Source organism: Myodes glareolus, chromosome 11 (assembly GCF_982192425.1).
Source record: "Myodes glareolus chromosome 11, mMyoGla1.1, whole genome shotgun sequence".
In the NCBI taxonomy this organism is placed as follows: Eukaryota; Metazoa; Chordata; class Mammalia; order Rodentia; family Cricetidae; genus Myodes; species Myodes glareolus.
Window position 1 is genome coordinate 14967016 of NC_142036.1, and position 25220 is coordinate 14992235.

The following is a 25220-nucleotide window of genomic DNA, read 5'->3' on the forward strand; positions in this document are numbered from 1 at the left end:
ACTTGACACCTAACGGCAGCCTGATCCCTTGGAGCGATCAGCATCTGCCAACGCAACGCTTCCCCTAAGCTGAGAGGCTGGTGGGTAAGGCAAGGCCACACATCAAGGCTCCTTCACCACGGCATGACTGGCCTCATGGGGACCTAAAGTCTCACTGTGAGCTCCTTGGTGGGTCCTACAAGACAGTTAAAGGGACTTAAGACCTGACTGGAGCTGCCACTTAGGGCTCCCCTGGCCTGCTGTGCCACTTTACCTGAGGGCCTTACAAGGGAGGCTGGAGCAAGCAAGGGACTATGCTGTCAAATCCTTCCTTCTGCTAGCCAAGACCCAGCTTGGGGCCTCTCCACCTCTGCCAGTTAAGCCCAAACGTATGTTCAGAAATGCCTGTACCAGCAGAGGTTCCTGAGATACCTAGATTCTGGGTACCAGAGGTAACCCATCTTTACCAAGGGCAGAAGGATCGGTGCTAATGAGAGCATCACAGAGCGGGGAAGCTGCAGGATGCACAGCAATTAGGATGCTCAGAACATGGGTGTCAAGGTCACGGCAGCCCCCACAGAGGGTGGCCTCAAATTTCTTAACCAGGGACATATATCCACTCAGGACTTAAGCACTCGGGTCCAGCTGAGGGGATGCCACTCTGCCCGCCTGGGTTCTCAGGTCCTCTTGGGACTGCAATGTACTTCACTATAGACATGACACAGAGAGGTGACTGAGTTAGGTTTGAGCCGGTTGTTCAGCCTGGGCAGCCCAGACTCACCCCAGGACTGTAAGATTTGAAAACCTAAACTGTTGAGCTCACCCACTGTGTGCACAGCAGAGATGCACTTGGTGGACTCCTCCTCAGGCCCTGAAGCCCCCCACCCGCAGCCCACGAGGACAGCACTCTGATCAGGCCTCCATCCAAGGACACCTTCAAAGACTCAAGACTCATTCCCTCTCCCATCAGGCAAACCTCCCAAGGACAGGGATGGGCAAGGATCACGCTACCCATCCAGGTTCAGAGGATAAAAGTAGGAACAGCATCTACTCAAGATGAGCCAAGGGCCGTGGGGTGAAGCCAAAGTTCTACTGCCTCCTGGTGCACTCTGGGCAAGCCCCTCCCCAACGCCACAAGTGCCTCCCCTTTGCCCGCAATGCCAGGCAGTGGTTGCACAGTTTCAAAGCTCCCACCAGCAATCTCAGTCCTACTGGGACACCTACCTTTAACCTGGCCCTCAATAGGTCAGGAAGTCACCGAGATTCAGGGTGACTTACAAGCTGGAAGTAATGGAAGCCAGTGCTGCTCCCCGCCCCCGCCCCGCCTTGGAAAACCTGCCACCAGCCCCCACCCAGGTCCACTTGCTTCTTTGTTTCTATGGAAACTTTCCAAGGTCAGGGTGTTGCTCAGGCAGAGGAGCCCGTGCAGCCTGAGTTGAGACAAAAGGCAGCCAGCACCTGCTGCCGGGCAGGGTAGCCAATGTGGAGAGGGCCACACACACCACACTCTCGGTGTCAAGACCCTCCTCAGGCCCCGGGGGCCTCAGAATCAGGACCAACGGCCACATCAACTCTTCTCAAAAGATCCGAGCCTTTCTAAACCTCCTACCAAGTATCATGCCAGGAGAGTAGCTTCCCCAAACGCCACTAAATCCTCAAGGCAAAGGTCCTTGAAGTGAGAACTAAGCGGATAAGGACAGACAGCTATCTGCACCTTGTGCCCAGCCTCCCAGACACCATCCTGTCTGCTGCTGTTACATGGAGGCTGCCAAGCAGGCTGAAAAGGACTCGTACATGTCCCCATCTGGAAGGTCCTAGCCAGGTTCCCTGCACCTAATTGGGGTGGCGACTGAGGCCACATCAGTCACAGGAGGTACCGCAGCACGGCACAACAGCCCTCATCAGCCAGCACCGACAAGGCCCTAATCACATGCTCCGTCACGCCCCCCATCAGGCCCTGCAGTCCCCCCGGACCAGGGCTGATAAGACGTCCTCTGCACACTGCCCAGCATGATACAGACAAGCTTATCAGCGCCCATGCGGGCTGTTAATGGGACAGTGACCCCCAGCTGGCTGCCATTACCTCTCATTATGGCGATTACATCCTGTAATCCCTGTTCCTCAGGCTGCTGGATGAGAGCAGGACTGCAGTCTTTGGTCTACAGAGCCAAAGGCTCTGCCTGGGGCCAGAGGACTCTTCCCCTACAGATCCACTGCCCAAGCTGGGGAGGGGGCTCTGTTCCCACCTCCCACGTTGAAGTACACCGTTCCCTCTGGTCAGACCACCATGTTACCTCACATCCTCAAGCCAGGCATCCTGGGGGGAAGGAGTCAAGTCACAGCCCTGTCACGTCTATGCACCTGAGCTCCGAAAGGTCCCCGGGAGCCCAGCCAGGCCCTCAGCTGAGCTGCTCAGTACAATGGTTCTCTTTGACTGACTGAGCCACAGTTCTCCCAAGGACAGGCCACAAGCCACCAGGGACCAAGAACTCAGGGCCTCCATTCCCCAACATGCTGCGGCTTGTGTGACCCCAGAGGACATACCTTATAAAGAAAGAGGCAGCAGCAGATGGGCCCGTGGAACCCCCTGCTGAGGGGCCTGGGGCTGGAGTAACCAAGGCTGAAGTGCATGCTGCCCCTCGGCCCCACGCCTTAGACATACCACCAGGGCCGGCTGCTGGGGGGCAGTCTCGGACTGTGTCGGCCACTGCAACCGCAGCCACAGCTGCCTCAGCCTGGAGGAAGAAGAAATCCACGTAAGGAACAAGCAGGTGACAGAGGGACACTGACTGCCCCAGGCTGAGAGCTCTCACTCGCCCCTCGATCCCACCCGCACACTTGCAAGATCCTGCCTGTGTGACTGGAAAAATCACAGCCGGGAGACTGGGACCCTGCAAGAGAGGCCTCGTCCCCAAAACAATCTACAGTGACCCGTCTTCCCAGCTCAAGGTACGTGACAGGTCTGTCTCAGCCACCGAGGGAAAGGCAGACCCCACCAGGAACAGACGCTGCAGCCCTCATCAAGGCCTGTAATGACCACAGAGGTCAGGTAGACAGACCTTTGCCCTATATCCCTGGGCCATCTGGGATCACCCAGAAGTACAATTATACAAGACACCACAATAAATATTTGGCAGGAGCGCTAATTGCCCCCCATGTGATAACGTATGACACTCCACTGTCTGAAATACAACTCTGGCATTTCCAACTAATTAGCTAAAATAAATTCTAGAAAGGGAGAAGCCTCGTCATGGAGCATAGATGTAATTAAATGCTCCCAAGACAGCTTCCACATGATGTTTACCTGTCCCTCGGGCTCTGGGGGTGGAGGCGACCCAAGCCCTAGCCGAGTAGGACAGGCGGCTGGTCTCTTCCTGAAAACTCCAGGCCCCTCACTCTCCAATATATCCTTCCCACTCAGCCTGAGTGGGGAGATCAACATCCCAAACAATATGGCCTGTACCCCAGCTGGCAGATCCCGGGGAGGCTGAGAGGGCACAGGTCTGGTCCGGGGCCCTTGGGCTGAACTCAATATTCCTAAGGTCTCTCAAAGGATGCAGCCCCCAAGTGCAGGTGTGGTAGCTCTGTAGGAAAAACCACTCTGACAGCACTAACACGGGGCAGTTACCCTCCTCACAGGAGAGGCCTCAGCTACTCAGCTCCTGAAGAATCCCAGCTTCTAACACCCTCCCACCCCAAGAGAAGGAACAGACTCTCTCTCTGCCTGTACAAGTCCAGAGCCAGGCCAAGCCTTCGGCCAGCTCAAGCCCAGTACCCTCAGTCCCCAGCAGTATCCACTACCCCTGCAAGAAGGAGCGGGCAACCCTGGAATAGCTTACCAGACACTATACTGGACACCTTGTCAGTCACGTGACCACAGGTGTGTAGGTATATAGGACTACACTCTAAACCTGCCTCAGAACCCAGCCTGGCCAGCCCCCTTCTTCTCCAAGTCACGCCCGCACTTAATGTGTTTTCCTACACAGACCGAATTGCTTAGCTGGGAGAGTGGCGCAGGGAAGCATAAAAATGTTTAAGCTGCAAGGCTGAGAGCTGCGGTCTGAGCCCTTCAGAGCAGAGCTGGATTTGGCTGAGCATCTACTGGGCACAGCAGCCAGAGCCCAGGGCCAGGAAACCTTGGACAGGCTGGGGGGGGGGGTATCCAACCCACGGCCCCCCAGCACCTACAGTTAGCTCAGCACTCTGCGATGGCAGCGCTGGGGCCCAGGGGCCAGAATGGTTGACCCACACCCCACACAGCCCTTCTACCCACTCCCATAAGCCCAGCCACCCTAGGGCATCTCCCAAGGCACCAGGGCCTTTGACCGGCTGACCCACCTGCACCGCTGGTCCTCCCCACACTGACCTGTCTCAGGAGTCCCGCACGTGACTTGGCTCCACCGTCCCACCAGCTGCCATGACACGGCTCTGTCCATCGGGACAGCCACTGCCAATTCCTGCCAGAAGCAGAGCCCGGACATGCCAAAAGAAGCCGTCCCAAAGCGAGTGCAGAGCAGTGGTGGTGTGGGCAGGAGGAGGGGACCACAACATGGGGAGGAGGTGGGCGGACGGCCAAACAGAAAGTGTGATGGAGGCACACAGCAGCAACGAAAGGAAAAGCGTGGAGAGAGGAGAGCATGAGGCCAGCACTGGCCAAGGGACAGCGAGCAGAGCCCTGACTCCACCTGGACCCACACAGAGGTGAGACACTGCAGAACCTACCTAGACTTCTACAGAACACTGGTCTAGTTTAAGAAACACAGACTAGCCCATGTCAGCAGCCCTCTAGGGCTGACCTCCGCACCTACAAGGTTCTGGCATGTGAAGGACAGTGCCCTCTAGGACCCCCATTCCCCCCATAATACCCACCAGGTGCTGAGGTACTGTGAGGGGAAGCAACCTGGAGGCGCAGGCTACACTGAGGGAGTAGTGTCCTGCAGAGAATGTTACATCTTTAATGGGACCTCTTTGCAGCTCCCTTCTCTGATCTCACCATCCAGAGCCTCAGGGCCTGGCAACAAGGTGCCAAGTCCTACACTTTCAAGGCACATTGTCCCCACCCCTGCCACAGAAGCAGCTTTACTGGGGCTTCACATAGAAGAGGAGGCCATCCTGCCAACCCCCACTACATGGGCGGGTCAATAAGGCCTAGACAGGGTGTCAGCAACACTAGGAAGAGTCCGCGGAGGCTCAGGCCCAGCTGGAGCTCTCCCACCCTCCAGTAGCCACCCAAGGTCTCTATGAATGGCAGGCAGCAGGCGCCCTGCACAGCTCGCAGTGGCAGGCAAGTGGGCACCCCCAGAACGGTGCTATGCAACCACCCCGCAGTGGGGAACCCTGGCTCCTTGAGGCCTCCCTCTGATGTCAACTGTACCACCTCTATCTAACTATGGGATCAGGAGGTGAGTCCTACCCTGCAGCTTTTGCTTCAAGAGGACAACAGGTTTCTTGATCCCCACGAAGGCTTCTGATTGTGGGACATGCCACATGGCTGGCACCGGGGAACCACACGCACAGGTGCCCCTCATCTGTTACAGAACTGGTGTCTCCACCGGACAGTCTAGGGCGGTGGTTCTCAACCTTCCTAACATGGTGACCCTTCCAGTTCCTCATGTTGGGGTGACCGCCAATCATAAAATTATTTTAGTTGCTACTTCATAACTGTAATTTTGCTACTGTTTTGAATCATGATGTAAATACCTGATATGCAGGTCGGTCTTAGGAGACTCCTGTGAAACAGTCCTTCGACCCCAAAGGGGTCATGACCCACAGATTGAGAACCTCTGGCCTAGAAAGACTAGCAGGAATAGTCTCCCAGGAGCTGCAAAGCAATGGCTCGATGCTCCACAGAGAAAATGGTCAGGAAAGGGACCCTCTTTGATCAAGGGTTAAGGGGAGCCAGGCTCACAAAAGGCAACCTGGTGGGAGGGAAGGTTTGGAGGACATCCTTCAACCTATAACTGTCAGTGCCTCCCTGTGTACTCCGGGCTCTGTCACCCATCCATGGGGCGGGCTTATGTCACCTGAGCACAGCCTGTCATGGCTGCTCCAAACCCAAATGAGATGTGGCTATGATTTGGGTTAAAGCTGTGCAGGCCAATAGCTTCTCACAGCACTGGAACTCAGGACTGCGAGGGTGGTTGTACCACAGTAACACCCAGGTGGAGGGACCAGGGTAGCTCTCAGCCACAGCATCTAAAAATGTTCCAGGCCTTGCCTGTGGTTTCAGGAGTCCATGAAGACACAAGCCATACCGTCCCCTCTAAGGGCCAACTGTCGGGCCAGAGCCAACCACTTTCCTCGGCCTCTACTGCTGACCACGGCCAAGATGGAAGTGCCCATGGAACCCAGATCTGGCCCTCCACTCCTCATCCCAGTATGACAGCCGCTAGGTTGCCTTTCCCACCAGTGGGAACCAATCTACCTAGGCAGCCCTATCAGACCGCTGACCATCTGTAACAAATTCACAATGCATCTCTCTAGAAGTGTTTAATACCAGAGTGCCCAGGCGGTACTTGATCATCGGTGATTGATGCCCTGCTTCAGGGGACATTGCCTCATCTGCAGCCTAAAGTCCTATTTATGGTTCTAATAATCTCCCTATTGATTGCCGGGACTGTTCTCTAATTATAAATCCATTCCCACCTTCCCAAACACAATCAATGTGCACATGAAATAAAGAGTGAGAGCCTTAAATGCCCACATTTTATGACAAGCAGGCCATAGTCAGGTTTACTTAACTAGAGGCCAATGACCCTCCCAACATCCTCCCCAACCCTCATCACCACACCAAAGCATAAGGGCTATGGCCAGCCAATCTGTGGGGCCATCCAAACCCCTTCGGACCAGTGTCTTAGGTCTGAGCATATCACCTGAGGCTTCCTTTGGGGTCCAGCTCAATGCCACCTCCTCTAGGAATTAATTAATTCACCTGAAGAGTCAGGAGCATCTGTACCCTACACCTGGGCTCTGTTCCCCACTCCTCAGGCAGCCCAGCTGTTGGGTCAAAGCCTCAGGAAGACAGAGCAGCTGACCTCCCTTCACTATGGTAAGATGGATAGACAGCCTCAAAAGATCAGCCCCTAAACAAACCCCAGGGACCAGCTCCAGCTTGAGACAGAATTCTCAGCAAACACCACATCCAAGAGCAAGCCTAGCCAACCAGTTTTACCTACCTCAGAGACGCCTACAGTCAGAAAACGGGAGGAATCTTCCTTACATGGGAGCTTGTATAAACATTGCCCAGTGGCTCTGGGGTCCCTCTGCACCTCGGCCCATCTCTTTGAAAGGCCACTGGACACACAGGCCAAGGGTAAAAGAGCCTACCAGCCCACACCAGGGACTTTGCAAACTTCCCAGGCCTGCACGGTTGGCTGTCTGGAATGCATACCTCAAACTCTACCACGGAAGCACGACTCCTTGGAAACACCCACAGATCCTCTGCAATCAGGGCTCCAGGGGGCAACTGGGGGAGAGGGGGGCTTTTCCATGTAGCCGTTTACACACGATCCACAACAGCCTGCCCCTGCCCCCCTTCCCCATAAGCTACCAGTACCTCATTCCTGGTAGAACTACTTCTACCTTCTCGCCCCAGAGGATCCCTCCCACTGTGGTCACCGGGGGAACTCAGACAAACAGTACAAAGTACACTGCCCTCCCTGGTAGGCACTGAGGGCCCTCAAACTAAGTCCTCCAGGGGCAGGTTGCTGTGCCCTCAGCATGGTGCTCCTGGAGAAGAGCTAAGTCAAGCAGGGCTCATGCATAGTGCTGGCTGTGCCCGTGTGGTGCCAGGCCCTCCCCAAGGCCCAGAGATAACCTCTTATACTCCCTAAATCTGAGCCCCCATCTTCCAGCACCCGAGGGCACCGCAAGGCCACCAGCACCGCTCTCTTAACTTCCACCCTTGGATTTCTTGAACCAAAGGTTCAAGGTGGTGGGGACATGGGATGTTGGGAAGACTCTAGGAAAGATGATGAGAAGCAACTGTGCAGGCAATGCCCCAGACAACCACTCCTGGGCATGGTCTTTAGGTCTGGATTAAGGGGGGCCAGGTAGGAGGGGAGGCTTAGAGGACATCTTTCAACTTATAAACATCAGTACCAGCAACTGTGGGCCTCACTGTGTACTCCAGGCTCTGTCATTCGTCCATGGGGCACCCCATCTATGGCCCCGCTCTATGGCCCTGAGGACAGTCTGCATGGCAGCTCCTCAAGCCCAGATGAGCAGATGAGGGCCATCCCAGGAGACCTTGGGTTCCTCCATCAGCCTACAGCATCAGAGATGATCTGAGAAGCAAGCTAGCCAAAGGTATCCCTGATTTTCCTGGGTTTGCACTGCCAACACCATGCCACACAGCGCCCAGATGTGGTCAGGAGTCCAAAAGGAAGTCAGCTGGGATCCAGTAGCCCACATACCCAGAGCACTCACCAGGCAGGTCGGCGGCAAGAAGCTGTTGACCCTTGAGAGGCTCCACACACCCTCCAGACACTGCTGGGCCTGGATGGTGACTGTGCTCAGTGCTCCACCAAGGCCTGCTGGTGCCACGGACACCTGGACGCTGGGGCCGGGTGGCCAAGCTGTTGCCTTCCTCCTGTCAGGTCCCACAGGGGGCTGCCTCCCTGTAAGGCCCACTGGTCCAGGTGGGTCCCTAGGGCTGGGAGCCACAAGGCCTCCTCGGGAAGCATCAGGGTCCTCGTGGCTGGCGGGGGTCTGTAACAGGCGCAGGGCTTCCCGAGTGAGCTGGTGTAGGTGCGTGGTGCATACGTCACAGCGGCTCTCAGTGTCAGGGCGGCACGCTGGCTGAACGCCAGACGCTGGGAGCTTGTCAAGAAGCAGGGTAGAGAGGCAAGGGTCCTGAGGACAGCAAGGAGCAACAGTTAGCATCCAGGTACACAGGTAGCCCACCACGCTAGCTCATGCTGGAGCCAGTGCAACACCATCCATAACATTATTATGGCCCAAACTATTTCATCTGCACGAGCTCAGCAGGAAGGTAATTATCAGAGTTAATAGGAAGTTCCCTGTGCCCCTGACAGCCAACCCACTGCCTCACCATCATTAACCATGCTGGTTCACGACTAATAAGATGCGTTTGTAGCTCCCTGACAACCAGCTAGTGGGGAAAGGCACTGGTCCAAGGCCCGGCAGGAGACTAGAGAGAAGTAGTTTCCAAGGTTCCCTTCCTGAGATTTCTCTGGAGCAGGGGCTCAGACCCTATCCCTGTCTTTGCAGCCTCTAGTCGGCCTTGGGAGGACATAGGAGCACAAGGAAATACGGTACTACTGTGGATGGGTCACTTGGCAGTGTGCAGAGTGAGGGTGGTCATCCCTGCCCTGAGAGCAGTTGGGGACAGCATTCATTGTTCATTGTCCCGAGCTAGGGGCGCCCAGGGATCTCAAGCAGGCTGTAAGTCAGGAGGATAAGAACCCCACCCAGAGGAGGCAATACCTCCCAGAAGGGATACGCCACCCTCTGTGGGGGCGCTCCTCCCACAGAGAGACTGGGGAGGGGTTGGTCTCAGACTGACCTCACTAGAGGCGAAACACTATCATGAGCCAATTCCCTTGTTCTCTTAGGCCAGCCCCAAGCATGGTAGTCCCTTCAACAAACATTACCCAGGCTACAGATGCCACCATGATCAGAGCCTGGGATTATTTCTCCGCGGTCCACTCCATCAGCTCCAGCTTGGCCTCCTTCTGCCCACTTTCAGGTAGTTCCTTACACTAAGTTGGCCACAATAGACCCCAGGCTACAAAGGTTTCCTTGCAAAACCTGACTCTAATACATCTGTCACCACAGCCTCCCCAGATATACCCATTTCTCAGACGAGAGGGCTGAGGTCAGCCACTCCACCAAAGTGTCTCATTTATCCCAGAAATGCATGTTCCTTGAGTGTGCCCGGGGGCTGGTCACCTGTGTCCACGATGCCTAGGAGGTTCAAAGTGCTGAAGGCTGTTGCCAAGACAGCCAATGAGTGAGAAGCAAGGGGACTATCATGACTAAGATCTTTCTTCCTTGACCCCATTTCCACCCAGAGCCTAAGGCAGATCAAAGAATGACCCCTGCCAGGCCCAGCATCATGCCAGCTGCCTGAGTTCTGGGTGAGTCCATAAATTCTGGACGGTTTCCAGGCCGAGAAGTGCCTGGCAGACCAAGTCCCCTTTAGCTGATGCCCCCGGAATTCACCAGGGAGCCCTGCAGGGGCAAAAGAGGCCTCCAGAGATGAACGAAGGGTGGGGGTAGGGGTGGGGTGATTCCAGCCAACGACCCAGCCCCAGGCCGGAGGGTGGCCAGGCCTGTTTCCAGTCTGGCTCTCAAGCACTAATTTTCCACTCAGCAGGAGGCTGCAGAGGGAAGGAAGTGTGGCCTGTTGCAGCCATTAGCTCAGCCTGAAAGAGGCCGCCCAGCCCTAGCTCCAGCTTAGAAGAATCCAGGCCCAGCTACCCTTTGTTCTGGGCCCTCTGAACAGGCCTGGAGGCCTATGTCTGTCTCAGGGGCCACAGCCTCTGAAATGATCCCCTTTCCCTGCCACAGCAGGAGACAAGAATGAAAGCTAAAGACAGGACCGGAGAGAAGAGGGTACTCTAGCCCCCAACACAGTTATGCAGAGAGCAGGAAGAAGTCTGGCTGCTCAGGGGTAGAGGAGGTCCATCCAGTCACTGGGGGTGACCAGAGATGGGCCATCCTGCTCAGGTCCCCATTGCTGAGCCATGCAGTCAGCCCCAGGCACCTCGTTTCCAACAGCTGCCCTGCACCCCAGGCCTTGCTGGGCAAGCCCCTAGTGGGCCAGAACCCTTGGCCAAGAACCAGGAAGGGGACAAGCAGCCAAGTCAGCATTTTGGTCCCCTCACCACCCCAGCCCTTGGGGGAGAAACAGAGAGTTGGGCCCAGCTAAAAGCCAGGGCTACCTTTCCAGCCCTGATCCCACAAGAGGGTGGCAGACTGCTAGGGGGCAAGCTGCTCGAACACGCTAAACTGCAGGGGTCTGTAGGAATCACAACACAGCACTGAGGTCCACAAAAAGTAGAACCACTGTGTTGTGCAGCCGGGTCATTTGGAACCACACAGGCCCATTCCAGAGAGACCCGAGACCTCCTTGTTTGGGGGACTAGCTGGGAGACTGGAGGAGACTGAGCAGAGTCCGGCTTTCTATAGTACAGTCAGGGCTCTGGATAGGGGGCTCCCGCCCCACCCCACACAAGCCTGCTGTTCCCTGCAAGGCCCTCAGACCAGACAAAGGCCTTGCAGCAGGCCACCAGATTCCCCTGCCCTGCCCCCTCAGCAGCCACCAGCAAACCCTGCTGGCTTGAACTTCCTTTAACTGTAAGACGCTCAGCACAGAGGGTGAGCCCAGGAGGAAAGGTCAGGACCCTCTCTGCCACGGCCAGGCTTCCTTTCCCACCCACCCGTGCAGCGCACTGTGTTCAGGACCTCAAGCCCCCAGGGTCCCTGGGCCCAGGTTCAGGATTAAATTCAGAAGCCCCAGCCCCTGGTCCCGTTACCTCTGGAACACATTGCTTTCAGTTAGACAGTAATTACTCCACTGCAAAATATTACTTTTAATTTCCGCTTTATAGGCTAATTAAACAGATATTTTACTTGTGTTTGGAAAGTATTTTTCTTAATTTGATTCAATTTAGCACTGTGCACAACCCACCCATCACACGGCGGGTTTTAGGGCACCTCCCTGTTTAAAAAATGATGACTTTTCGGTTTTTATTTTGTTTCTAGGGTCTGTAAGTTGCCTTAAGTAATCCTTCCATTTTTCTCCTGTGAGGATGGAAGGCGGTCCCCGGGCTTCGGCGCTGGTCAAGCTTCGCTGGTGAAAGACGGGTGTCCAGGCTTCAGCACTGCTAAGCTCCACCCAGGGGTCAGGGAAAACAGACTGAACCTTCCCCAGTCACTGCCACAGAATCTGGGGCCTTAGCTTGCCATGTGAGACCCTCTCTGAGTTCTGTCAACCATCCATCTCTACAAAGGGAATCCCAGCACCCATGGGAGGCCCAGTGAGAAGCCAAATAGGCTTAGAGTCCCTTTATGCCTGACACCCTGGCTCTCCCCTCCCCCTACTGCACTGCCACACAAGTACACGGGAGGGAACAGGCATGAGGACCCCATGACTACAGAACCTGCTACCTCAACCTCCCTTCCTTCCCAAACAAAGCATTCTGGGCAATGACCCTGTACAGCAACTGTTTCCGGAGATGACAACAGGTTCAGGAAGGGACTCCCAGTGGCTTGCTGTTGAGGACATTCCTGTGTCTCGTGCGGCCTGGCAGGGTGGTTCAGGGCTCAATTTTCCAGCCTGGAAACTGGCAGGCACACCCAGGCTGCCCTGGTACTCCCACCCTCCCAGGGACCTCACTAGAGGTCTGGCTAGGTTCTCCATCTTATCGACCTATAGCCCAGCCCACCCAGCACTGACCAGCACGCCACCCATAGCCCCGTGCCAGGAACAGTCCAGCTGGGTGACTCAGGACAGACTCACTCATTGAGAGTCTCCCCCTCAATAGCTGCCCTGTTCTCCACGAAGAACCCCCACAGGATGCTAGAGACCTGGGGAGCACCAATCGCCTCAGCTGTGGGGACACAGTGGCTAATCAGGACCCCACCTGAAAGGGCATAAAATATAGACTCTAACTCCAGCAGACAAAGCACAAAACCCCGTGCCTCAGTTTCCCCCACTGGACCATGAGGCAGCAAAGCATCCCCTGAGGCTGTATCAGGTTCACACTGCCAGGTTGGGGTACATCCCCTCCTGAAGCTGGGCGAGCTGGTGTCTCTGCAGACAGGTGAACGACAAAGAAGCCAAAACTCACCAGTAACCAGCTGGAAGGGAGTGTGTACAGAATCAGGCCCCTGCCTCTATCCGGTCCGTGGGCAGACTCTTGCAGAAGCCCACAGATGAGGTCCCATCCATTACCCTCCCTCCAACAGGGGCTGCTTCAGAGTCTTGGATTGGGTTGCAGGCATATTTCTGTGGGCATAATTCAGCAAAGAATTCTAGGGACAACCCAAACCCCAGCCATGGCCCCAGGGCCTGAGCGCAGCTCTGTCTACATCATCCTGAGGAACTGCCACCTTACTGGTTCCCAGCCCTACCTGCCAGTGCTGGCAGTCTCTGCATGAGCCCGGGCAAACCCCTCCCACAGTCAGATGCCAGGTCTCTGGCTGCCCTTGTACCACCCTACAGGTCTGATTCTTTTCTGCAGATGCTGCAGGCCTGTAGTGCCCAGAGCTGGCCTCCAGGCCTGAGACTTTGCTCAGGGAGGAGAACGCAGGGAAGGGGCTCAACCAGCCTTGTTGCCTTTAGCAAGCTGTGTCCTGCTCCTCTCCTCCCTGACTACACAGGAAGAGTGGCCTAGGTGCCTGCATGCTGGTCCTGGCCTCTAGTACCAGGAAACTGGCTGGGGTGCTCTGGCCTTCCCACCCACCCACCCAGCTCTTCTCCCCACCAGGTCTTAGGGTACCTATAGAAAAGGAGGGGTCCTGACCCCATAGGAGATGCCCTATCATAGCATCAAGCCCAACCAACCCTCCTGCCAGACAGGCCCAGCGCCCTCTCTGCCCATCCAGCACTCTACAGAAGTGAAATGATAGGCAGGCTAGGCACCTGGTATCATCCGGAACCCAACAGCCACCACCTGACAAAAAGCCCTTCCATCCACCTCGATGGGTACAGACATCCACCAAGAAAACGCCTTCCTTAGGAAAACCGAAGAAACGGAGGCGCTTACCTCAGGCCACACAGCCTGGGCAACAGAGCTGAAGCTCCAACCCTAGGGTCCCCACTCCCAGGCCTCACCCCTTCCCATCTCCTGGCTGGTCCCTTTTAAGGGACCCCCCACCTCTGTCTCATGCCTATCCCACCTCTGCCTCATGTCTATCAGATTTCTAGGTCTGGAATCAAAAAGCAAGAGTCAGACCTCTGTATGCTTCCTCCTGTGGAGGCAGGCATGGGGACAAAGGAGGAGAGGCATACAAGAGAAAGACAGGGTTACACTAAGAACAAAAACAAAGTTGGCTTCAGGACAGTCTCTGGGGTTCCAACAGGAAGGAATTCATGGCCTCCGGGAGGCAGAGCTGGGCTGGGGCCATGAGCTGGAGCAACAGGATGGAGAGGAGCCTACCCAGCAATCCAAGCCCCTGACATAAGATCTAGCGTGGCACGCTCCACCCGGGAAACAGGAAGCAGCTCGGGCTGACCCTGTGGCCGGAGTCAGAGGTCAAAGCAAGCATTCTGTAGAAGCATCCATCCAAATCCAGACCCAGTCAGCACCAGGCCTGGCCCTGGGCCACACAGGACTATAAATTTACTAACACAGTGACCTGTGAAGCCCGCCCATGCCTTCTCCCAGCAGGATGCTACCACAGGGCAGGAACAAGACTAGGCTGGGGGCCTCTCACCGGGCACCAGAGGCCTAAAAACCAGCCTTAGGCTTCCTGACCACAGAGGTTCACATCTAAGAGATGCTCTCCAGAAGGATAGGGTGCATTCATCTGCAATACAATGAGACCCTGCAAGGGTCCCAAACCACAAGGAACAATGATGACTCCAATTTGGGCCTTGTAGGAATAGATAAACCACTATGGCCTCTGGTTCCTGCCGCAGGCTCCCCTTGCCCATTGCTTACTCCAGCAGGAAGGGAGAGACTAAACTCAGCAGCAGGGTAGAGAGACCAGACTACCCACCTGGCTGCCAGAAGGATCCCACAGGGCCAGGTCAATCATGCCCACTTGCCCTGCACTGCCCAAGGTTCCCATTCCATCAACCAAATAAACAGTGAAGTTAGGTCAAGGCTGCTCAGCGTTGAGGTCCCACTTACTCCAGGCCTTAGCACAAAGACTGTGTGGTAGCTTCCAGGAGGTACACAAGGTAAACTAAAAACAAAACGATGTGACTAAGATAGAGTCCAAAGTGAACACACAGGAACGACCACTTCCCTTAGGAGAAAAGGCCCATGAGGTTGGTTGTCTAGAGTGGAATCGCTCTATCGTGAGCTTCCTGGCAGGCTAAAGTGAAGGAGAGCTAGGTCTTCACTGCTATCTAAGACAGGAACCAGCTCCCCTGACTTCCACCTACAAGGTGCTTCCAGGACACCAGAGGGAAGTTTTAGAAAACTCCAAACCACTGCAAGGCCCTTCAGTTTGCCTGGGCCACCACTCAAAGTGCAAGGGTGTCCGACACAGCCTCCCTGACCGCACATTACCACCGCTCAGGAGAGGGGAGTGGGACATAGATTACTCAGCTCTTGTTTATCAGCTCTGTGTATGAAAGACAGCCTTCCTGGTGGAAGACACACACACCCCTTTAGACATGAAGCTTGTACTGGACCCCAGACATGCACAACAGCCATTCCAATGCCACCCCAACAGAAGTTCAGAGGGCCAAGAATCCCACCCTTAAGCCTAAGTCCTTCCCCAAGTGCTACCTCCACTCCATGCATGGAACCACAGGCCAGCAAAACAGGCAGCATGGACCCCGTAATAGACCTATGCATTGCCCCATACTGAATGAACGGACACACGAGAGGAACAGGGAAGCCAATTCAGGGAACTGCAGAGGCTGGAGGGGAATGCTGGCGCTACCAGGATCCTCCTGGTCCCAGCTGAACCCTGGATCTCTGAGCACCTCCAGTCAGGCCCTGGAGTAGACACCTCCCCGCTGAGTCACCACATCCCCTGCCAGCCAGCCCCAGGGAGCACCAGCCCCTCTCACACCTCCCTTAGCAGACACCTGGGCTCAGCTGGGAACCAGTGCTGACGCCAGGGCCCCACCCTGAAAGGCCCCAGGCACCTACCTGGCCTGGCTCCAAACATCAAAGATGGCAGCCCATAGGACTGGGAGGGGGGGAAACACGAGCTATCCCAGGGAGCAGCTTCCGAATCAGAGGAACCAGCCTCAGTCCTAGACCACTCAGGGCTACAAACTGTTGTGGGGGAGCATGGTCTTACCTCCCTGAAAGTTTCAATGCAACCAGAGCTAGGAGCTGTGCAGTCAGAGCATGCGTGCCCCTGCAGACCCTCCACCCCTCACCCCAAGTAGAAGGTGGGTACAGTGAGAAAGGGCCAAGGCACACCACAGTGTCATGATGAAACAAGCACATACCACGGCACTAAGGCCAAGCCACAAGGAGGGCGGGAAGACTCCAGAGCCTGACCCTCAAGGGCTGGTTCCCATGGGTGTGGAGGCTCCAGAACCAAGACAATGCAATCTGGGCTGGATGGGAATGGGAGGAACAGGCACCAAGAGACCCAGCCTTTGGCAGCCTTGCTCACGGCTCCAGTCATGCAGCCACAGGCCACAGCAAAGGAACAAGGGCCTCAGGAGGCAACAGGATGGAACTCTGGCTGGATGAGCGGGAGGCCTGCGAGATCTAAATGAGAGTCAATCATTTTCCCGTTGGGGAATCATTAATTCAGCTCCAATATTGACAGTCTGAAAGAATGTCGCTAGCCCAGGAAGCGTCACCACCTCGGAATAACCCTCTCTAAGCAACAGCAAGATATCCTTTGTCAGGGACAAGGACCATCCTCCTCTGGGGGCGTGGGGAGGCATCACCCAGGGACGTACAGACAGAATGCAGCCCAGCAGCCTTCAGGGTGACCACCCATGAGATATGAGAGGAAAAGTCTGGTCACTCAGTTGTTTAACAAGCATTTCTATGCAACTGAGACCTCTTCCCAACACAGCAGAGCTACTGCGTGAGGGTGGCACCCCAGACTGGGGTAGAGATGAAGGCTGGCACCCCAGACTGGGGTAGAGATGAAGGAAAAGGATCTGCTGGAACTTTGTGGCCACTTCACTGCAGCAGATGCAGACAGAGAAGAATGGGGCTGGGGGACCTGGGCTTTGGCTCTCAGGTGGAAGGCACTGTGCTCTGAGTCCCAAACAGGCCGCACAGACGGGAATACCTGAAAGGGACCACAGCAGCGTGATGGCAGGGCATCTGGCCTTCAAAGATCTGGGTTACAACTGCAGCACCCAATAGCCATGATTACCCAAAGACCCACAGTGAAGATGACCGTCGAGCCCACCTCAGGACCAGAACTCACACCCGTACTGTTAGATGCACCTGAGAAGAAGGTGAAGGGGACCTGTGAAACAGAGGAGACTTGGCCAGGAGCTCTCACCAAACCCACCGGGAGTAAGTGTCAGCTAGGAGAGAGGTGGGCCGGAAGTTAATGGGGACAAGCCCTTCTTAGTCACAGGATAGCTAGGGAGCAGTATGCTATCAGGCTGCCCCCATGGCCCCACAGTTCTCTCTAATACTGAGAATAGACAGAGACCCAAGCCAAGGACTCTGAGGGTCCTTGGGACCCTCAACCTCCAACCAGCAGTGAGAGCCTAGCAGGCCTTCTGCCTGCTCTAAGAACCACAGAGATAGATGTGAGATTCCGGCAGATTCCTCTATAAGCAAAGTGCTGTCCTCATGACCAAAATTAAGAAGTAGACCCCTCAGAGGATCCTAACTCTCCACCCTAAATTCTTAACATCATCTTGGCCTTGGCAAATAGAGATACTGGAGCTCATCCACAGATGAAGATCAAAGGTTCCCCCATCCACCCTTCAGTGGGCTAACTCCCACCTCAAAACAGACCGTGTGTGCATGTGGGGGAGTATGTGTGCGCATGTCTGTGTGTATGTGGTCTATGTATGTGGTGTGTGTGTGGTTTATATGTGTGTGCATGTCTGTGTGGGGGGTGTGTGTGTGTGTGGTATATTTGTGTGTGTGTGTCGTGTGTGGAGTGTGTGTGGTGTATATGTGTGTGCATGTCTGTATGTGGTCTGTGTATGTGGTGTGTGTGGTGTATATGTGTGTGTATGTCTGTGTGTGTGGTGTGTGTGTGTGGTGTATATATGTGTGCATGTCTGTGTGTGTGTGGTCTGTGTATGTGTGTATGTGTAGTATATATGTGTGTGAGTGTCTGTGCGTATGGTGTATATGTGTGTGCATGTCTGTGTGTGGTCTGTGTATGTGGTGTGTGTGTGTGTGCACATAGTGGTTAATAGAGGGCTATGGTTGCAGCTCCCTGATGAAAAGGGCTTGCCACACACTGGTAGCACAACAATGGCACCTATTGTAATACTAGGCCGCGGGTCCAACCTGTGCCCCAGTGTTTCAATTTTCTCTGGAGGGAAATGGATGGCAAAGCCTTCCTATCCTGGGCACAGCACTCCACAGGTTAGATAGCATTCCCAGAATAGATAGAGGCCACCCTGTGTGACAAGAGGAAACACATAGTAATAGATGAGGGGCTCAAAGCCACACAAAGCCCTGACCAGGCCCAAGCCAGGACAAGGGAGCCTCTGCTGAGTGTGGAGTGGCAGCTTGCATCAAAGGCCACACTCGGGAGCTTGGAGAGGGACAGCAGGGTCTACAGAAAGAGGCCACAGACCTCCAGCGATGGCTCTCAACTCTACCAGTTCACTACGTGCCTGCAGCTTTCTTTACTAGGACCACCCACCAGTAAGTAGCCGGCTGGCCTGGGGCCCAGGCTGCACGCAGCAAAGGCTGCGAGCTGGAGCGGGGCGACATCGCAGCTCCTGTACCTGCCTGCTTCCTGGGGGGGCTCTCTGGGGTCCTCGAGGCTTTCTGGATTTTTCTGTCTGGGTAGAGAGTATGGCAAAGGCTGGCCGCCATTGACTAAAGCCAAACAACACCCGTGGTCAGTCACACACCATACAGGCTCACAGATCCAGCCCCTGGCCTAAGAGGCTGTAATATCCCCACCCTAGGATATGTTCCTGCTCTTTACAGATGCCAGGAGGGATGAGGGAGGTGCCCAGAGCAGACACACCTGACGGCATCCACCACATCTGCTCTGGCCCAAAGGGCACTCTGGGTCTCACCCTAAACACAGCACTGCTTGGAGGACTGTATTTGGACTGGATGGGGATTTCAGGCACTTCCCAGGGCCTCCTTCACCAAGGCTGAAGGTCAGGAGTGGCTTCCTGTGGAGACCCCCACACCCTTGCCTTGCACATTTCCAGGGACCATTGTTCCCTGGAACAATGCTCCTGCTCTTTACACGCCTGGCAAGAAGAGGGGCCAGGCCGGAAAGCCCAGTAGACTCCTCTCCCATCAACCAGCACTTGCCAGTCAGGCCGAAGCCTGGGAAACCCAGAGGCTCAATAGTCACTACCCACATGAAAGGCCTAGGCCCAAGAAGCAGATATCCAAGGCAGGGTACATGACAGACCCTAGGCAACTGTGGGTGCCCCACAGTTGCAGAAAGAGGCCCACTCTCTCTCCTTTTATGCCTTCTGTATACAGGCATGCCAATGCCCAGGTGCCCAAAGTGCCACACCATCCAAGTCCTACTCTGAGTGAAGTCCGTCTCCCCCTTATCTACTCCTCCCAAACAGTATGGCTCCAGCTATAGGACATCTGTAGCCAGGAAAGAAATCTACCCAACCCCCTCTGACATGCAACAGGACTCCTAGGGTGGGTTGCACCCTATATCCACTCTTGCAGACAGGGAAGCTGGGTAAGACAAGTGGGCTCATGTTGAACCCGCCATGCTCTAAGCTCCAGCCCCAAACTCTACCAAGTTCCAGCTCTGCCTTGTCTGAGACGTGGTCTGAAGAAGAGTCACTTACCCGGAGGGGAGTCCCGGGGCCGCTGACCAACTTCCATGCCTGTCGTTTGAGCTCCACGAGCTTCGTGTGGCAGTGGCGGCACCAACCGCCTCCACCAGCCGAGTGGCCCTGCTCTGTGCTGGCCCCAGCGCCCTCCGGAGCAGGGCGGCTGCTGCATGGGTCTTGGTCGAGCCCGGCGGGCAACCTCTTGCGCGGTGATACCTCAAGTGGCTGGGGCTCACGAGCCGGGCCACACTCAGCTACCTGCGGGAAGTGCGGGAGGAGAAGGAACAGTAAACCCAAGCCTTCGGGAGGCGATACTGAAGTACTCCACGCGGCCGACTCCAAACCTCTCACGACCCTAAAGCCACGCTCTCACAAAAGTTAGAGCCCTGGGTGCAAGGCCAGTTAGAGCCCTGGGTGCAACGCCAGAGGTCCCTGGCGGAGAAGCCCCAGCAAGACGCTCAGGGGTCCCCCGCCGCGCTTCGCTCCAGGCCCCACCCCTAGAGGGCGCCGCGCATCCCTCGAGCATCCTTGTCCCGGGCTCTGAACCCGGTGCCCGCCGGGCCCTGCCGCCCGTTCCTTGCCCAGTCTTGCATACCGCGGGCTGCACCGCACACAAGGAAGCTCCGCGGCCGACCATGGCCCAGACGCAGGAAAGGATGCGTTGGTTCTCGGGGCGCCGTGGCTACGTGATCCGCCCCGGGGGCACCCCCATGGCCCGGCCTCCTGCTCTGAAGTTGGTTGAGCAGGCGACTGGTAAGAGAGCGTGCTGTGGCGGCGGCAGGCTCGCTCCGGGACAGGCTGGGCGGGGGCGGGGGCGGGCCAAGGCCCGTAAAGGGAGGGAAGGGGGCGGAACACCAGAGCACCGCCCCCACCCCGAGTAGAACCAGGTGGGCGGGGGTCCTGCTCCTCTTTGCGGCCCCGCCCACTGCTAGGACCCCAACCTGTTAGGTGAGTACTGACTGGGGGGAGGGCGGGGGAGGGACGGGGGGGGGCTGCCGAGACACTAGTTACGCGCACGCATGCGCTTCTGTTCCTCCTGAGCGACGGTGGGGTCTGCGCGACTCCTGGGAAGCACCTAACCTTCTCATCACTTTGCGAGCGGGAAAACTAAAGCTTTTGCCCAGGGTCACATAGCAGGGAAGTGGGGTGGGTTGGGGAGTAATGGAAGGAGCTGGATACCAGCTTCCCCAGCACACCCAGTGTGGCTGGCCCCCCGTTGGCTCCAACTGTCTCCGTGGGTGAGGGTCTACGTTTCAAGAAGTGCAGTGTGCCGCTAGGAGCTGTCTGGAAGTATATTGGCTGCCGCCTGTGCGCCTGAAAGTGGATTGCTCGCTGCGCTGCCTGGGAAGTGGGAGGAAGCGGTGCGGCTGGCCCTGGGGGTGTGCTGGACCTGTTGTTAGCAGGCCTGGCAGATGGGAAGTTAGCTCCGGAATTAATTGCCTGTTTGTCTCCGACCCGGAGGTCTTCCCCGCTTCCCCAGCGACCAGTTGCTCTCGCTCAAGTCAGACCCCCAATGTCACCGCCATCTGAGGTCGCAGGGGGCTCAGCCCCCAGCTCCGGATCAATCCGAAACCCCAAGATAGGAGCTAGATGAGAGCTGCGGCGGGGCTCCCCATGACACAAGCGCCACCTGCTGGCCATCGTGCGCACAGGGTTTGAGGGCGCAGAGACACACGATGCCACGCGTTCTGAACGTAGAGCTTTTTGCTTTAGGCTGAGACCTAGGACAGCGAGCGAGGATGATTCAAGAGAAGAAAGACCCTGGCCGGACACTCCCAGAGCAGTTAGACCCTCACACCGTATAGGGTCTTTCAAGTACCCTCCTTTCCGTTTAACTCCCCTTCCCCACCCACCCCCACCCCGCTTACTTAGCCCTCCACTCCTACGCACGGTTGGCCAAGAGTGGGATAAATGATCCGGTTTTCCAGGTCATCTATGACTTAAAAGAGTCTATAAACACGACGGGGAGCCATAAATAAACTGGGAACGGACTCCCCACTTTCTGCAACCCCCCCCCAAGCCTCCAGGCCCTTTACTTCCTCTTCTCAGCTTTGCAAAGGCGTCCGCCCACCCTGGGTTCTGGATAGCTTCAAGCATCACCCTCCCCAACCCGTCCTTGCAAACCGTGTAAACAGCGTCACCCCGCCCCTCTACAGCATTGAGACAAACAACCGCGACCCAGGAGGTTCACACATCTATATCGACCCCCCCTCCTCCCGCCCCCCCCCCTCACGTGCACACGCAGAAGCATCACCGAGAACCCGGGCCCTGCGCTCGTGATGGGCCACACCCGCAACTTCACTTCCCTGCACCGGCGCGGCTCTCCGGGAAGCATACTCTACACCCGAGTTCCCAGGGGACACAAAACACAGCCCCGCAAGACTCTGGGGTGCACCAAGCAACTGAAATCATCACAGAAACTCAGACCCCCTCTGCCCTAGCCTTTTTCTGCACATCCTTGCAAGGTGAGAACCGGGATCTCTGCGCTAAGCTCTCCTCCCTGGGTGACCGCTGCTCAAGGCTTGGGTCCCAGCACTGCCTGGACTAGAGAGGAAGAATCAAGCAACACCAACCCAGGAAAGTGCAGTCTCCGTGCGTCATGACGGACTCCGCCCGGGACCTGCCGCGTTTTCTCGGTGCTGCGCAGCAAAGTCGCGGGACAGCGTCACCGCTGCCAGCCGGGCCCCTCCAGTCCTCACCTTGCCTCGCCTCCGCAGGAGGTGACTGGTGAAACCCAGGATGATGTCCGAGTCCAGGCAGAGCGCCCCCATCTCCAGCAGGCTTGGAACCTTGCGGGGCGCGCCGCGGGGCGGCTCGGGGGACCCCGGCAGCGCCATGGAGGAGTGGACCGTAGGCAGCGGCCTCGCGCGTCTCCCGCTGCCGCCGCAGCCACCCCGCCCGCGCGCTCCCTGGCCGCGCGCCCGCCGTCGCCGAGTCCCGCACGGCGCAGGCAGCCCACCAAGCCCCCAGCCCTCGGCGGCCCGCGCCCCCCAGCCCTGCGCTTGCTCCGCGCCGCGCGCTCGCGCGCTCCAGCCCCGCCCGCCCGCGCCGACAGCGCCCCCTCAGCCCGGGCGGCGAGCCGGACACGCGGACCCGTGTGGGGAGTGGTGTGTATCGGAGAACCGGTGACCAAGACCCCGCCAGGTTCGCACCTAACCGCCTTCCGTGCCCCAAGACTCCAGAACCTTATCAGGAGGGCCCTGGCCCCAGACAGGCCTTCTGTCACCAAGTTCGGCTCTTGGAAGCCTCCGCAGATAAGGGGCTTCTTTCCAGCTTCACTCTGTTCCGTCCTAGGCGTCTTGGGGTCCAAGTCTCAGAAAACAATCAGGCAGATGACCTTGTGTTCCCCATCCTGCCCAGCTCCAAGGCACCCATGCCTCGGACGGTGCTTAGGAACTCTATCCCCTCCGAAGCTTTGGCCGGGGATGGGATCACGACGTCTGGGCAGGGGTCAGTCACGGGGAGAGGAAGGGTTGCCTAAATAACATAGATCCCCGGGGACGATCTTTAGAGGTAGAGGGTATAAGAAACAAGAGGCACAGGAACTTGAAACAGGACCTAGAAGGACACCAGGTATGGGAAGAAAATGTCTTCAGAGGCCCTGGTAAGCGACTGAGGTCCCCTGCCCACTCCACACTTCACAAGGGAGAACCTTGGAATCTCTCCATCCCCACTCCTCCAGGTGGAGACCTTCTGGCTCCGGGGTGCCTCGCTTGACTCCCCTCTGTGGCAGCAGGAGATCAGTGTCTCAGCTTGACAAGCCAGGAACCCTGGGCTTCTTCCAACACACTAGTCTGAACACCTTGAGCAGGCCCTTAAAGACAGCCACCTGGTGCCTTCTAAACAGGAAAGAAACAAGAAGAGCTTTGGGCCTTTCTACCCTAACAGCCACCCTTAGTCTGGATCAGATAACAGGGCAAGCCAGAAAGAGAATGGAAGCCCTCTTGTCAGCTCCAATTTGGGGGCCCAAGCTCTAATAGGACATCACTATCTCCCCCCCCCCGGAGGGGGGGGTGGAGGCAGGGCACGCAGCTTCCCCCAACTCCCCCACCCCATCCCCTCCAAGCCCCTGAACCATGGGGAGGAGGCCATCCACTATCTCTGTGGATTGATTAAAGTCATTGTAAGGGTTTTTTAACATTTAATTTACCAGGTCGAGGCCTGGGCAGAGCTGTCCCCAGGGAAATCTAGGCCAAGGGCACTAAACGGGGGGGGGGGGGGGGGGGGGGGAACTTCTGCAATTGAGTGAAGCCTCCACAGGATTAATTGGCAGAGCCCAGCTTCCAATCAGGCCACACACAAGATATTTCAGGAAGGCTGCAGTGGTCAGATTCCTGCAATGAGCATGCGGGGCTATGGGCCCCCAACTTCCTGGCGGTGCCTCCTTTGCCGGAAGGCACTGACATAGCACAGACCAGTACCTCCACCACCACCTATCAAACCTTTAAGAGGAAAGGCACCTGCTGGCATAGGTCAAGTTAGGCAGGCATCTAGACCAGCTCCCAGAGTGGGTACTAGAAAATACAGTCCAGGCAGGACATGCAGCATGGCCAATCCAAGCAGCGCATCTCCAAGGGCAGTGGATGGACCTCAGGTAGGAACAGGTGGCTCTTGGTGTGATGGCTTAGGTGCTGTACAGGGATGGCTCAGCAATGAACAACATTGCCTCAGCTCTACACCTCGGGGCAGTCTGTGCTCATCAAGGCCTGAATCTTTCACACAGAGACAGAAGAATGGAGACATTGCCTCTTGGAGGTCATGGAAGGGCTTTTGCTTTGTTTGATGCCATTGTGTGAGTGTTTGGGGTTTGGCTTTGTTTGTTTTCAAGACAGGTTCACTGTGTAGCCCTGGCTGCGGTGAAGCTCACTATGGCCTTGAACTCAATAGAGATCTGCTTGTCTCTGCCTCCCAAGTGCTGTGCCTCCATGCCCAGACAACTTTTTTTTTTTTTTTTGCCTACTACTCTACGCCGATCTGCGATGGATGGTGGGAGCCGGTGGGTCGTTCTGCAGGTCGGCAGGGGGCCCTGACAGACGTATGGAACTACTACTTGCACTGGGCTGAGAATCAAACTCTGGTCCTCGGGCGGAACAGTTGGGCGCTCTACCCCCTGAGCCGTCTCTCCAGCTGGTCCCAGACAACTTTTATGGGTTGTGTTGATCTGGAAAAGATTGGGTGATCCAAACTGGTATCAATTAAGAGGGCTGAGGTTCACGACGCTCAGCACCAACAGAGTCTCGCCTTCCAAGAGTGGTAGAATGGGGAGTCTTTCCCTGGTGTCCGGGGTGCTTGATAGCCTCCCTCACTTCTGCATACTTGGTCACTCTTCCTAAGACCATACAGAGTTTGCTCTTACTGGGCAGAGGAAGGGTCGGTACTTCAGGAGCGCAGCCAGTGAAGACAACCATGTCCATAAGGATGTGACCTTAGCTCAGGGGTGGACCTCCTCAGCCCTAAGGGCTGCCACAGTCCCAGAGATAGTAGGGATCATCTTCAGGAGGTGCTCTGAAAGCTAGGAGAGTGAATTGGTTCATTTTTTCCTTTACTCTATCCCCACATTGGAATGCCAAAATGTTGCTTGTTGGTTTTTTACTCTTTACTTTTTGGGCTTTTGGAGGTGGGAACTGCCACCCAGCTCCCAAGTAAAACACAT

General features: G+C 56.4%; 1 protein-coding gene across 3 annotated transcripts in view; it reads right to left on the bottom strand.

Annotated features, from left to right (window-relative positions):
- Kif26a (kinesin family member 26A) overlaps window positions 1–22404 on the bottom strand; it is a 38204-nt gene extending 15800 nt beyond the window's left edge. For 2 of the 3 annotated variants that reach the window (XM_048431411.3, XM_048431410.3), the window contains exons 1-4: window positions 20163–20367; window positions 19583–19825; window positions 8407–8832; window positions 2524–2714 (exon numbers count right to left, since the gene is read on the bottom strand). In XM_048431411.3, coding sequence (XP_048287368.3) covers window positions 2524–2714; window positions 8407–8832; window positions 19583–19825; window positions 20163–20204 — 902 coding nt within the window. In that variant the 5' untranslated portion in view covers window positions 20205–20367. Of the gene's footprint in view, window positions 1–2523; window positions 2715–8406; window positions 8833–19582; window positions 19826–20162; window positions 20368–22266 lie in introns of those variants that run through there. The other variant, XM_087911503.1, reaches the window with a different exon arrangement.
- Between the last annotated feature and the right edge of the window lie 2816 nt (window positions 22405–25220).